This window comes from Mycotypha africana (assembly GCF_025528875.1).
Source record: "Mycotypha africana strain NRRL 2978 chromosome Unknown BDF20scaffold_1, whole genome shotgun sequence".
Taxonomy (NCBI): domain Eukaryota; kingdom Fungi; phylum Mucoromycota; class Mucoromycetes; order Mucorales; family Mycotyphaceae; genus Mycotypha; species Mycotypha africana.
The window spans coordinates 1,365,771-1,379,094 of NW_026515725.1; the positions used below are offsets into that span (position 1 = coordinate 1,365,771).

Below are 13,324 nucleotides of genomic sequence, written 5' to 3' on the forward strand. Positions count from 1 at the left end.
AAAGTTAACAAGCAGACTGTAGAGTGTTCTACCATTCATGCTTCATAATACTTTGACTTTTTATACCGAATGTTAAAAAATTTTATCAAGTTGTTGTAACTGCGATTGTTATTGCTGTCTTATTTCAATCATATGAACTGGAAGGGTTAATGTAATTCTTAATGACTCTTTGGCTAGCTCATCTTATTTCATAAAAATCGGATATGAAGAGCACTATATGACCATTTTATAAGAATCCCTAACGCTTACATGAATCTACCATTACTGCCAGTAATTATGACTTTATAGTACAGTATTACTTGATTCTATTTGTTCAAGGCACAGTTATGAATTTATTGTGGTTCACTGATTAGATCGATTGATCTCGCTTTACAAGCCGTTCAGTATGCTTAGAAAAACGATTTATGTATATATTTCTAGTACGAGCACGACGGAAGAGCCTATGGACTTTGGATAAGATGTGCAACCTGAGTTTGAAGGCATAATTAGCTTTTATTGGAGCCAAAAAAAAATAAGACCAAAAAAAAAAGTTTTTGTGTCAATGAAAGAGTACCTAACCAAATCTTTCCTGACCTTTCAAGAGCTTACTCGAGCAATCCACTGATATCATACTAAAAATCAAGAAGGACATAAAAGAAACTTTGTTAAGCACCGTTGCTTACCCCTCCATTGGAAACGCTACAAACAATCATAAACCCCAGCATATTAAAAATTAACAGCAGAAAACGATAAAGCTGGGATGAATCTTTTTGGTCCCTTCTTCACGTAATAAATAAATTGAATTAAAAATGCAGATTTACTGCGATTTTGCCTGAAAATTTCAGTAAACTAAAGGTACAAATATCTTGGTGACAGTCGTTCATAAGCCCCTGATAGTAGACTTTTAGCAAATTTCAGCAAAGATGCTGTATACGTTTTTTAAATTAAATCAATTAAAACAAATCAAAGATTGAGTGGCTATTAGCTTAGGCTTTACTTTTCCCGCTTTTGAACCTGATATTTAATTAAAATGACCAGTCCTAAAATGGCAAGAGGTCTTGCTGTTCCTGATTTCTTTTCACCAGCAGAGACCATAGTGCGCCTTCGTCTTTCATTGTAATCTGTGCCTTCTCTTAGCAATCTTTAATCTCTTACATTTTCATTGATTTATGAAAACTGTAACTCCGTTTTCCAATGGTTGCAAAACTTCCCCTATATCTATCATTTTCTGGTTTTTTTTTTTGGATTAGCTCTTTTCGATTCTTCTTATTGTTGTACTTTTTGGTCCCTTTTCGCTTTTTGCCCCTTTCTCTATTCACTTTTTCTCTTTTACACAAGCTCTTTGCTAATACTATTATTATATCGAATCTATCGACTTACTGCAATCATATCAACATAAATGACAGTCAATAGCAACATTGAAGACAAAGGGCTTATAACGGAATGGGCGAAGTCGATTGAACGTGTGGATATTGATACTGTACAATCCTTATATTCGTCATGCCCTGAGCTGCTATGGGCGCCTTTACAGTTGAATGTCACTGATAAGGACACTTTGAAACATTTTTCTCAACGTTTAGAAGCATCATCAATTTTAGGCACTTCGTTCGAACCATTATACCCACTTCATTATCTCATTTTGCTTTTCAGCAATTACAATAATTTACAACAAAACGATGACGAGCACTATCAACTGCATTTGATAAGAAATTTAATAGACTTTATCATACAGGTAAAAGAACTTTATTCATTTCGTTTTTTAATGAGTGGCTGTCTGTTAATCAAGAAGCCCACCGTGTCTATATTCATTTTGGCCTGAAAATTAGAAAACACAAAGGGATGAGATTAACACATGTCTATGGGGTGAAGAATGCAACTCAATTATGCACCTCGCTTATTATTTCTTAAATCAACAACAACAACAAGTTGCTGAATTAATTCAACTTTTAATTGATCGCGGAGCTTCGACTACCATTGTTAATAAATCAGGTCATTTACCACTCAATAGAAGCATCGAAAAAACAAGCGCAAAACCATCATTTTCATCAGACATAAGTAAGGAATTGCAGACACAACAGCAAGAAGAGGAAGGCCCAAAACTGATCATCAACAAACGTAATGTCACTACTAAACAACCTGCTGCTGTGTCCGACAAATTTAAACGCCTACGGGAAATGGCAGAGGTGAAATCGTCGTCCCGTCACCATCAAGGAAACAGCTCCAAACTCATGATGGGTCGTCATAACTCGGCCCATCGTTATTTCCGACCTGGTCATATCGAAGAAAGAAAACGTCGCGTCCTAAGCGAAGAAGAAGAGGCTGAATTAGAAAAGGAAAGATTAAAAAGACAACGTGAGGTAGACTTATTGGTCCAGCGATCGGCTGTTAGGAACAATCCTTTGTTGAAAAAGTTAGAAGTACATCAAGAATCAAGTGACCATAGTATAAGCGATAGTCTTTCTACCGCTTCTAAATTGAGAACCGCATTAACGTCAGTAACTGACCAGCCTCAATTGCGGCGAGGATCGAGAATAATACAGGCGTTGAAAGATCGCTCTTACGTTTCGGACAGTGTGCTTCGTCACCAGCAATTGCTGGCGGCAGAGACGAAAGAACATACTGAAAATGATGTAAATCACAACTCAGCAACTAGTCGGCTCAAGTCTAATACACGTTTACAACCCATATCACCTTATGCCAGCGACAGCAGTGATGAGGAGAATGAGGGAATATACGAAGACAACAGCAACGGCAATGATCTCAATGAAGTAGCGATAAAGGGAATTAAAGTTGAAGCAACAAAAGAATCGTTTGACAAAGCTTGTGGCGACCAAAATGTCAAAGTCAATGAACGTCAAGATCTCAATATTAACAACAGTGAAATTAGCGTGGTTCAACATCACCAGCCTGATTTGGTATCCAGTAACGAGAATCATCATATAGCCGTAGCGAACAAAATATTTGAGCAACCTGAAAAACGTGGTGTCACAAACTACATCATGAATGACAATAGCATCGTTGACTCCCTTCAGGTGAAGACTAAGAAAAATAATTACACTGCTGGAATCGTTGTCAATGATACGGTAAAACGGACCTTGACGATCAAAGGCAGCAAAGTAAGAGAGATTGTACAAGTCCATGAGCATCTTAACGATAAAGAAGAAATCGAGATTTATTATACAGGCAAGGTTTTCTCAGTCTGGAAGAAAAACGAATATGGTGAATTGACAGAAGAAGAGCAATTCACGGAAGCTCAATTCAAAAAGAAGAGTCCTGAAATACTAGGTAAAAATAATATCTCTGGAATACAGAAGTATATTCTTTGCAGCTCTAATCACGCTGATCCTGTACAATTACATAGAACTTGTTAAAGAAAAGTTATCCGAAGAACAAGATAGAGAAGTGCTATTCGATGAGAGCGCACCATCATTAAAGCAATTGATAGGCAGTAGCTATAATATGACAGCCAAGGAAAAAATTAAGAATATCGATAAGCCTCTAATAATCGACAACTCCAGTCAGAGATCTTCTACGTCTAATACAGGCAATGACGAGGACCTTTATACCAGCAGAGGATCGCTCAACTCAGACTCTACCTTATCGACCATCTCTCACTCAACAAATGACAGTATTCAACATGTGAATATCATTGATGATATGAGATTCCCGCTTCTGGAAGTGGATGAAAAAACTACTGCAGAGACAGATAATGCAACGACTCTGTTGAATGATAGATTAGGTAACGCAAATTATCTTTACGTATAATCAAAATGTACAAAATTGCTGGATTAATGCTAAAGCAAAATGCATTACAGACGATAATTATCGAAATAGCTTACTTGTACACGGATTTAACGAAGATCATGATCATCAGCAACGAAACTCCAATATGCACATTAGGGATGTTCATAACATAACTAACAACGAGCCCTCTCACGATACGAAAGCATTCGTACGTACTTCTATCAACAATACCTTGCACCACAGCCAAAACAATAATGAAATTCCTGCTAACACGACTGCAGACAATTCATTATTAGACGGTACTGGTGGTGAAGTAGAAGGTTTCGAAATTCTTGATGACGATATAGAAGAAGCAGACGACGGAGGAGCCACGACACCGACTAATAGCAGCTTTATCAAAAAAAATGATAATGATATTTCTAGCAAGGATAACAAACAGCAAAGTCATGACACGGTACAAAGCTTGGTCACCCTAGTTCAGCGGCAACTACACCAAGACGAAGAAGAGGAGGAAGATGTATATGAAACTGATATCATGAATAATATTATGCTTAATAGACCGAGAAGACAAAGTGGGACACAACGTAAATTGTGGGCTTTGAGCTATATAGAACATCAGCAAGTCTCGCAAGACGAAACAAATACCGTATTGAACAACAGCGATAACCGATCTTCATCCAGTTATAGTGAAGATCAATGGTATGATCCTGATTCCAAAGAAGGAAGCAGTAACGGTGATTGGCAATCTGTTTTTCAACGAGAGTCATTCCTGACAAGTCAGCAGCATTATAGCAACAATAATAGCGTTAATAATGATGATGAGGATCCCAATGGTAATGATACAGCATCAATTGCTTCGAGTGTATATTCTTATAATGGAGCTATTATCAGTGAACTAGAAGAGAAGGACAGTATATATCCCAGTCATGGGGAATTGCTTGTACACAAACCAAAGGAGCATGCAGAACTCACAACAACCTTCGCCAGCCGAACGGATAGCAGTGATAGAAAATCAGAGCAGACGGTGGAACATAACCTACTATTACCGGACACGTATAGTCATTCAACTACCAACACAAATTCTCATAAAGATGGTGAGCCAAAAAGTACATCTGAAACCAATAAGCCATCCAAGCCAATTGAAAGTGCTAAAGATACAATGAAAATCACTTCTATGAATTTATCAGAAGACAACCATAATGAAGTTGATAAGGATAAAACTTCATCGTTCAATTATAACAGTGGTGAAGGAGAAATTGTTATATACATGAGCGAATCTTACGGACACACAACAAGATTAGATGATCTAGTTGCGGCTGACAAACAGAAAGATGTTATTCCTGCCTTTAATCTGCCTCTATCTCGAATGAGTGGCAAAGTGGAGTTGAAACCAGGTCAGCTATCATTACAGAGTGATAAGGACTATCGTCGTTCTCTTATTCCCATGGCTGAAGTAGATTTCAATACGGTTGCCAGAGAAAACGGCAATTCGCTCTCTTCTAATATACCCAACAAAAAGGATAATCAACCACGCATAGAAGATATTTCGCAATACATGAGAGCATTACCTTCAGCCAAACAATCAATTTCGTCGAGTCAACTGAACAATGCTAGCTACAATATTGGTAACGACACCCAACCGGGACAGCCCATCAGAGATTCTGTTACACCCAGTATGGATCACTGGATATCGACCCAGTCTCAACTCCAAGAAGACGTTTCCTCATCTCACTTGTCGCAACAACAACAACAACAACATCAACAACAGCCTGTAGTTGTTGCCACTCGCACAACCGCCATAACCGATGAGAAACCCTCACCCACCACCTCGTTCGAGATAAACCGCTATGGAAAAATGTTTATTGGTGTCAGTGGAGCCCATCATATGCTTCTTCCTCTCCCTAAAGAGATTACTTATGTTCGCTGTGTCATCAGCGACGGTGAATACGAATACATGTCACGCTATGAAATCCTCACTCATCAAATCCTTATGGATTATGAGTGCATTATTGACACTAAACCAGGGCAAATTATTACTGTTTCGCTTCATGTTCGTCCAGACTATCATGTCAAGCCTAAAACTGGTCTGGTAAGTCGTTTGTTCACATCTGCTCGTAAACAGAAAGAGCATTTGTCAGGCTATGTGCATCCTGAAGATGGGGCTATTGGTCAAACAAGGTTTGCGGTAGATCATATGGTTACAGCATGTTATAAGAAGACATATGAGGCACAGTTCGATTGCTTCAATTCTTGGTATGCAAGGACTAATCGTGAAAGGGCGAGAAGAGAACAATTCGGCGATGAAGAGGATTTTTTGAAGATTGTTGGCAAGTTAAATATTGAAATGCTGTATTTGCCAGTCTCTGATCCATCCTTGGTAAAAGAAAATATACATCATATATTTTTTGGCTCACATAGTTCCATGAAATGAATTAAACATTATTTATTCCTCTAGCCTGTGCCAAGGAGTTTAAGAGAATGCGACCTTACATTAAAAATAAAACAATGGCATGACACTTGTTGGAAGAGTGGGTACCTAACAACAAGACTTCAAGGTTCTAATGTAAGTTTTCTTTAGCTCCGCGGCAAAAATGTGTATGTACTAAACAAAAGGTTAAATCACCCAGATATGGGAGCGTCATTTCTATAGGCTCGTAGGAAGCCAACTGGTCGGCTATACTTCAGACACTGACAAACAACGTGTTTGGAAGCATTACAACATAGCTGACGTGATACGATTGAGTGCTTCCACTGACAAAGTGCTAGTGACACTTGTCGAAGAAGATAAAAATACGGATAAAGTGTTCAATCCGGAATCAATCCATTCTGACAATCGAAAAGGCTTCTTCAGATTGACTTTTTCAGAATATTATGTAGACTGTGTCAGTGATAATCTGGAGGATAGTGAAGACTGGGTGAAGACATTGAAAGCTATGATCGGTCGTGTGCCTTTGCGATTACCCTTTTCTGCAAATTAATAGCCAGAGTTTACTACCCCTTTATGTACATAGATAAAATAAAAACGTAAGTTTGATATACCATGATAAACTCCAGTGACGAAAGATCCAATCAAATGCTTATACAAGGGATTCTGCTGCTGTCATACGACTATAAATAAAACTATGTTTAATCTATAGGTTTCTGATGCAACCAATGCTCACTTATTACTGCGTAAAAGGGACAATAAAACCCTGACATATTATTTTGACGAAGATGAAACATGGCTAGCTTCTAATAAACAATAGGCTTAGTTTCATTTTACTGTTAGTCTTTACTGAGTTATTAAAAACTCAACAATACGTATGTCAGATCAAATGGCATTGTTTTAAAACGTAATGAAATGCAGAATACGTATATCAAAGGCTTCTTGCAGTTGATTTTGTGAACAATTTCTTTTATTTCACTTGTCATGGTTATAGCTTTTTGACCATAAACTTGTACTTTACACCCCATGACTGCATCAAAGGTTACTGTGAAGCCAGTTGACGCCACTTATGCTCAAATTATCTGTGATCTCGGAAAACGCACATTTCGTGATACTTACAGTGCTTCTTCAACGCCGCAAAAAGATTTAGAAGTATGTATGAACGAGAATTACAACTACGATATACAGCGCAAGGAGCTTAGCGATCCAGCTATGCATTCATTTATCGCTTTTGATGAGCACGGTACTGCGATTGGATTTGCACAGCTTCGGCAGAGAAAGGACAACTATGATTTCATTGGTGATAAAGAGGCTGTTGAACTGCAAAGAATTTATGTGGATAAAGAGTTTACGGGTAAGGGGGTTGGCAAAGCACTTCTATCTGCCGCTCTCGAAAAGGCGAAGGAACTCGGTAAAAGAACCATTTGGTTAGGCGTTTGGGAACACAATTTCAAGGCTATGGCTTTCTATGAAAGCTTTGGCTTTTACAAGGCAGGAAGGCACATATTCAAAGTTGGGGATCAGCAAGATTTAGATTTTGTTTACGCAAAGAAACTTTAATACTTCCTAGATTTACCAATATAATTTCAAAGATGCTTCTGAAACCAAGGATGTACATTCAACGCTAGCGAGACAGGATCATAAATAATACGACTGGAGCAGTTAATAGAATTGAACTATAATTAACATAATCGTTTTCTTATTGTTGGTTTACGCTAGATATAATACTGTTTGACCTTTCTTTTAGTAGATTACAATAAGAGTGTGTGTTCAGTAGCTTTCAAGATAATAGTGAAAAGGCTGGTTATTTTAAATGAGTAAAATAGTTTTGAAGTATTGTAGCAAAAATTGAGAGGGCACATTGTCATTAAATATAGTTTACAGGATCGTCTTTCACATCAGTCCCCGAGTGACTACAATAACTTGGCTGTTTAAGTTAAGAATTAAGTATAGTTTCTTACAAAGAATACCATTAAGCTTCTGAAAAATCCAAATTAATGTGCTTCTTTTTATTGGGGGCTACGATGAATACATTACTAGAGATAGAGGTTTCGGTATTTAAGGTTAACAACCAGAAAATAGCAAAGATATGTAACTCTTATTGCTCTAGTATGCTTACTACTAATTGCCAGTTGTTTGTAATAGATATAGGGGCCTAAAGGGAGATTAAGCTTAGTCTTCTTCCATACTCAATCTGAATTTTATCTTTAATGTACAAGGTGATATCTGTAATTTCAGCGTGTATGTCGTTAAAAAGGATGGAACGAAACTGTGCAGTAATTATTCACGCTTTACTGAAAGTCAAATCACAAATGTCTTTTATTTCATCTAAATTTTGACCTTGTATTGAGCTCTTTTTTAGCATTGTTGCTCTGTATTTTTGTAAACTTGTATAACTCTTCTGTTACACCCGTACACTATTATGTAATCTAAGGGTCGAAGAAGTGTTTGCTCCCAACTACTACATACCTCACAGAACTCAAATCTACGCTGTCAGAAAAATGCTGCATTTGTTTGGCGGCCAATCAACTTTTTTAATTTCGCTCATTTCGAGCCAGCGTTGTAACGGCTATTCCCTTAAGAACATTGACACTCCTTGTGTAGTTTCCAGAAGCATTACTTTGACGTTGTTTTTTTTTTTGAACTGGGACAAATGGGAAGCCTTGCTTTTCATAAGAACCTGCTTCGAAGCTTTCTAAAATTAGGTGTAAAATCTTTTATCTTAACATGCGCTGTTACAGTCATGGCTTTTATTATCGTTATTGCGTTGACAATATTCTATAATATACATCCTGATCCCCCATCAATATAGTGACCCATCTTCATCTATTTAAATAATTGTAAGGCTTCCATGAGGCTAGAATACCATATCTGCTCGCAATGCCTTATTTCCTTCAGCATACTTAAATTTTATTGTAGATTTATGCCCGTGAAGTTCGCTGCTATATACTGCCTTCCATGACGGGACCAAAAAGGAAGATACCTCCCTTCCTAATAAGCGTTCCTTTTTTGCCCTCTCTTTTTCTGTCCCTGCTTTTTACAAACCGAATCAGCTGTTACAATTGAAGCTTGATACTCCTCCGAATCAGTCTCTTTGACAATCAGCAGCCTGTAATTCAATAATATTTGATGGACGGAAAAGAAATTCGCGTGTTACATGTGATACTTGTTCCATTAAGAAAGAGTGCTACTTCACAAGCATAATGTTGTAATAGCTTCTATGAAAGAATGGCCAAATTGAAAGCTCCCTTTTTTCAAAAAATCAGGAAGCATATCAATATAGCTACATTATAAGGCATTGGAAAATCCAACAACTGTTTGTTTTCAATGCTCTCATCCTTTTCTTTATTAATTATTATATAATACGTGTTTTTTTGGCCTGTACTATATTATGTAACAAATGCATGTTCACCGGCTGAGTTTATGATAAATTCTTGTTTCTCTCTAGAACGTTGAGAGAACAATAGAAATTGCGTGATGATAGTTTAAAATACCTCCCTCGTGTTACTACCACCATTATCATCTCAAAAAATATTTTTGAACCATTGCTCACTATAACAGTGTCTTATTCTATAAAAAAGCAATTACAACGTAATACAACATACTGACGTAAGGTATAGACTACTAGATTTACTTTCATAACCTAACATCTTTGAAGCCCAACGAAAAATATTGCTATGGAAATCCTTTAGTCAAGGGTTAGCAAAACACAATACATCAAACGCTGCAGAACATTGAAACCCCTTTGTCCCTAATCTGGAACCAAGTTTTTATTGGCCCGCTTTCGAAGGGTCCGTGTGTTTTCTGTTTTGACACAGCCAGGAAAAAAAAGGAAGAAAAAATCACTGATTCTACAATGGGAGGTGATGTTATTTTTTCTGGACAAAAGGCAAATTAGACACAGGTCAAATCTGCTCAAAAATGACAACCCATTTTACCGATAAAAAGAAAAAATAAAACCAAACACGTTCTTTTTCTTCGTAAAATGCAAATGGAAGGGTAAAATATTCGCATTTTTGATTTTATAGGAATAGAGATAAGTTCTCCCAATAAAACTTAATGTATAAAAATAGTAGGATGTATGTAGATGTATATGTTATGTGGGCATAATTGACTTATTAACAGGGAAAGAAAGGAAAGAAGGGCTTTGTATAAAATAATAATCTTAATAGACTTGGTATGCCTATAAGCCGTAAGATCAGAAACAAAGACGTGCGTACGTTATCAATATAAATGGTATTCCTATCTTAGGAAGGCTATTAGGGAGTGGGGATATGCTACTTGAACTCTATCTTGACGAAGCGTAAGTAAGAGGTGGATGATGAAGTTCACACGTTTTAGTTCTGCTTGGTTGTAGTAGTCTTTCTGCCTTTCTTTTTCTTTTGTTGAGACTTTTTCTTGTTCTTATTCAATCTTTCAGACTTAATTATAGGCTTGACTCTCTCCCATTCACCAGTGTTAATGACTGCCTTTCTGAAAGGCTGAGCTATATCATAGTTGTAAACTAAAGGATCGTTTCTGTCCCAGAAAAGCGTGATAAAGTCAGCAATACATTGAGCACGGTTGGGCATGTGGGAGCCATTGACACTAATACCCTTTTTTAAGCCGAAGTCCTCCATGGGTTGTTCAGGACGAACAAAAGTAGCAGGAACACGGCTAATACCACAAGCCATCATTGAAAAACCAAGGTCTTCACAATTTAATTGACGATCAACCATCTCATGCAGCTTGGGTTCCAGGAGACAGGTATAAGCAAATAAGTATTCTGAGCGAATGAACATACTCTTTGTAAGGACGATGCTGTAAGGTGCAGAACCGATCAGTTTGTAGACAGACTCAAGAGTTACAGGGTTGTATGCATGGTAACGAGGGAAGTGGCCAACAACACTATCTTTACGCCCCCGCCATACCTGCAAATTCAGATACAGAAAACTCAAGTTGGTTAGTTTCTTTCCAAACTTCCAAACAACATAAAAACTGAGACTACTAACATTAAATGTGAATTCTAGATCATCAAGCGGTACGAAAACATCATCATCCATAATATAAACAGAATCCGTCACTAATTGATCCACGGGATTGAAACGATTGTTCAAAGAATCATAGTCTTGTACAAGTACTTTGACACGGCTGTAATCAGTTTTGGATAGATCAGCATACAAAGTGTCAGGTACAGCCAGTTGAGGATTGTGCCACGTCACAAAGACAGTGTGAACATAGGGTGATTTCAGTAAGTGTTGAATGATGAGGTTAAGGTGTTCGATACGTTCAGGGTTATAAGTGCTGATTAAAACAGAGAATTGGTCTTGAACTGGGAAGTATTGCGGATCAGAGACAGATGTCAAGTAAGAATCACAGACCAATTGTTGTCTAGGCGCATTAGCCCAGTCGGTTTCTAGAGGGTTGAGTTTTCTGTTATTATTATTCTGTTGCAGGAAAGGCATACTATGTTTATATTAAGAGTTACTTTACCAGGATTGAATAAACGTCGCATGTCATTGTTCAAACGACGCCAATTGTAAAATCCAACAGGATCCCATTGCTTTTGCCAATCAACATCACTATAAGCATGGAAATTCCAAGGCTTCATTGGTCCTGAGAAAAGTTGAAGATACTATTGCAAATCGTCAATGAAGGGTCAGCGATCAATTCTGATTTTCCATAACGAAGCCTTAAAAATACACTTACATTCACGACATCCTTTTCTGAAACGTAAGAATACTTATCAAGTGTTTGTTCTAATACTTCAGGAAAAGTAGCATTGCTTGATTTTCTGAGAGCTCTCACTAAGGATTCAAATGAGTTAGGATTGGGTTCCAAAATGTAGAGTGAGTTTGCTAGAGCGGAACCGACTGGATAATTGAGTAATTGATCGACATTCTGAGTTGTTGAAGAAAATAAAAAATCATACGTTAAAGTGCCGCACGGACATATCAATGATTGCACTCTCTTGATTCTTGTTAAATTATACTTACGTTATTAAAGATGATATCAGGGGTGAAATACACAATTTTTGAATAGTCAAACAAGGCAAACAAGTTAATCACGGTATTACAGACATCACCGTCAGAAGATGAAGCTTGAGGAAAAGATGTCTATATCAGCCAAAAAAAAGAAGAAAAAATAATATAAATCTCTTCGCCATTCTACACAACAATTTACCGAGAATTAGTTTCAGTTTTACCCTTATCACTTGAGCACCAAGTTTTTCTAATTTTTCAACATCTTCAGATTCGACTTGTATCGATTCAGGGAGTAGAACAATCACATCTTGTTTGGATGATAACTTCTTGGCGAAAACAGAGTTTAAAGAATAAAGTGATACCATTGTCGGTTCAAGCTAGAGCACAAACATAAACACACACATAAAAATGACATATTAGTTACATTCAGTGTAACACGACTATTATGAACAATGCAAGTCTAAAGTCATAGATAAATTTACCATCTTGAGATCACATATCATTGTTGCAAACGCACTCTTTTTATTGCTAAAGACGTTAAGCAAGCTGCCTCCTCTATTATTGCTCTTAATACTGCTACTGGTATCCATATCATTGTCTAGTGCTGTTGCAGTCTTGTCTTCTGCCGTCATCATCGACGTGTCTCTAAAGGGTCGGCTTGGTTGCTGTGTTGAATGTGCTATGCCATCTGATATCTTTAATGTTGGATACAAAATAAATATGATTAAGCAGCATAACAAAGATGTCAATGATAAAACATAATATCTTCTATTCATCTTTTTGTGTGTATAGTTGGAATGAATAGAAAATTATTACGATATTTTTCAATAAATAAATATTCAAGTAAGAAGAAAGAAGAAGAGATTGACTGCTAATCCGGGAAATAACTGAAGAAAGAATGGTTTCAAAAAGAGGACTAAGAAAACCAATAGAGAAACGTGGGCCCCTTTTTATATATGTCGGGTTTTTGTCCAATTGTTTATGAAACGGCTTCACGGCGTTTGTTTTATACCTGAGATTATCTTGGAAATAAAGATTTTAAAATCCAGCATGTTTGAGATTTTTGGTTTTTTTTTGTGAAAATGATTGACATGGCATACTTTCCTCGCAGTGCACTGAAGAATGCCTATATGATTTGGCGCTAAGACGTTGACACCTTTGCAACGTTTGCTACTATCTGGCACACATAATTCTCTTATCTGTTAATTGTACA

General features: G+C 37.1%; 3 protein-coding genes across 3 annotated transcripts; 2 read left to right on the top strand and 1 right to left on the bottom strand.

Moving 5' to 3' along the window:
• The first annotated feature begins 1,238 nt into the window (after positions 1-1,238).
• Positions 1,239-6,943, top strand: BDF20DRAFT_843740 (uncharacterized protein). Its single transcript, XM_053079578.1, has 6 exons — positions 1,239-1,711; positions 1,806-3,264; positions 3,341-3,718; positions 3,795-6,100; positions 6,179-6,286; positions 6,351-6,943. Exons 1-6 carry the CDS (start codon positions 1,379-1,381, stop codon positions 6,699-6,701), a joined length of 4,935 nt encoding a protein of 1,644 aa, XP_052940524.1. The 5' UTR covers positions 1,239-1,378; the 3' UTR covers positions 6,702-6,943.
• A 163-nt stretch (positions 6,944-7,106) lies between these two features.
• Positions 7,107-8,153, top strand: BDF20DRAFT_843741 (acyl-CoA N-acyltransferase). The gene has a single exon (XM_053079579.1). The coding sequence runs from the start codon at positions 7,175-7,177 to the stop codon at positions 7,706-7,708; it is 534 nt and encodes a 177-aa protein (XP_052940525.1). The 5' UTR covers positions 7,107-7,174; the 3' UTR covers positions 7,709-8,153.
• A 2,332-nt stretch (positions 8,154-10,485) lies between these two features.
• On the bottom strand, positions 10,486-12,743 carry BDF20DRAFT_909072 (glycosyl transferase family 64 domain-containing protein; the record flags this gene model as incomplete). The annotated part of the gene is made up of 6 exons (XM_053083543.1): positions 10,486-11,543; positions 11,621-11,762; positions 11,837-12,028; positions 12,124-12,243; positions 12,333-12,488; positions 12,594-12,743. 6 exons carry the CDS (start codon positions 12,741-12,743, stop codon positions 10,486-10,488), a joined length of 1,818 nt encoding a protein of 605 aa, XP_052940526.1.
• Between the last annotated feature and the right edge of the window lie 581 nt (positions 12,744-13,324).

What these genes read in the sequence shown, in the direction of transcription:
- BDF20DRAFT_843740 (XM_053079578.1), top strand. Translation starts at nt 1,379, where the DNA reads ATGACAGTCAATAGCAACATTGAAGACAAAGGGCTTATAACGGAATGG. An exon ending in GAAGAGTCCTGAAATACTAG is followed by an intron (nt 3,265 to 3,340) that starts GTAAAAATAATA and finishes ACAATTACATAG; the next exon opens with AACTTGTTAAAGAAAAGTTA. An exon ending in CAGTCTCTGATCCATCCTTG is followed by an intron (nt 6,101 to 6,178) that starts GTAAAAGAAAAT and finishes TTATTCCTCTAG; the next exon opens with CCTGTGCCAAGGAGTTTAAG.
- BDF20DRAFT_843741 (XM_053079579.1), top strand. Translation starts at nt 7,175, where the DNA reads ATGACTGCATCAAAGGTTACTGTGAAGCCAGTTGACGCCACTTATGCT.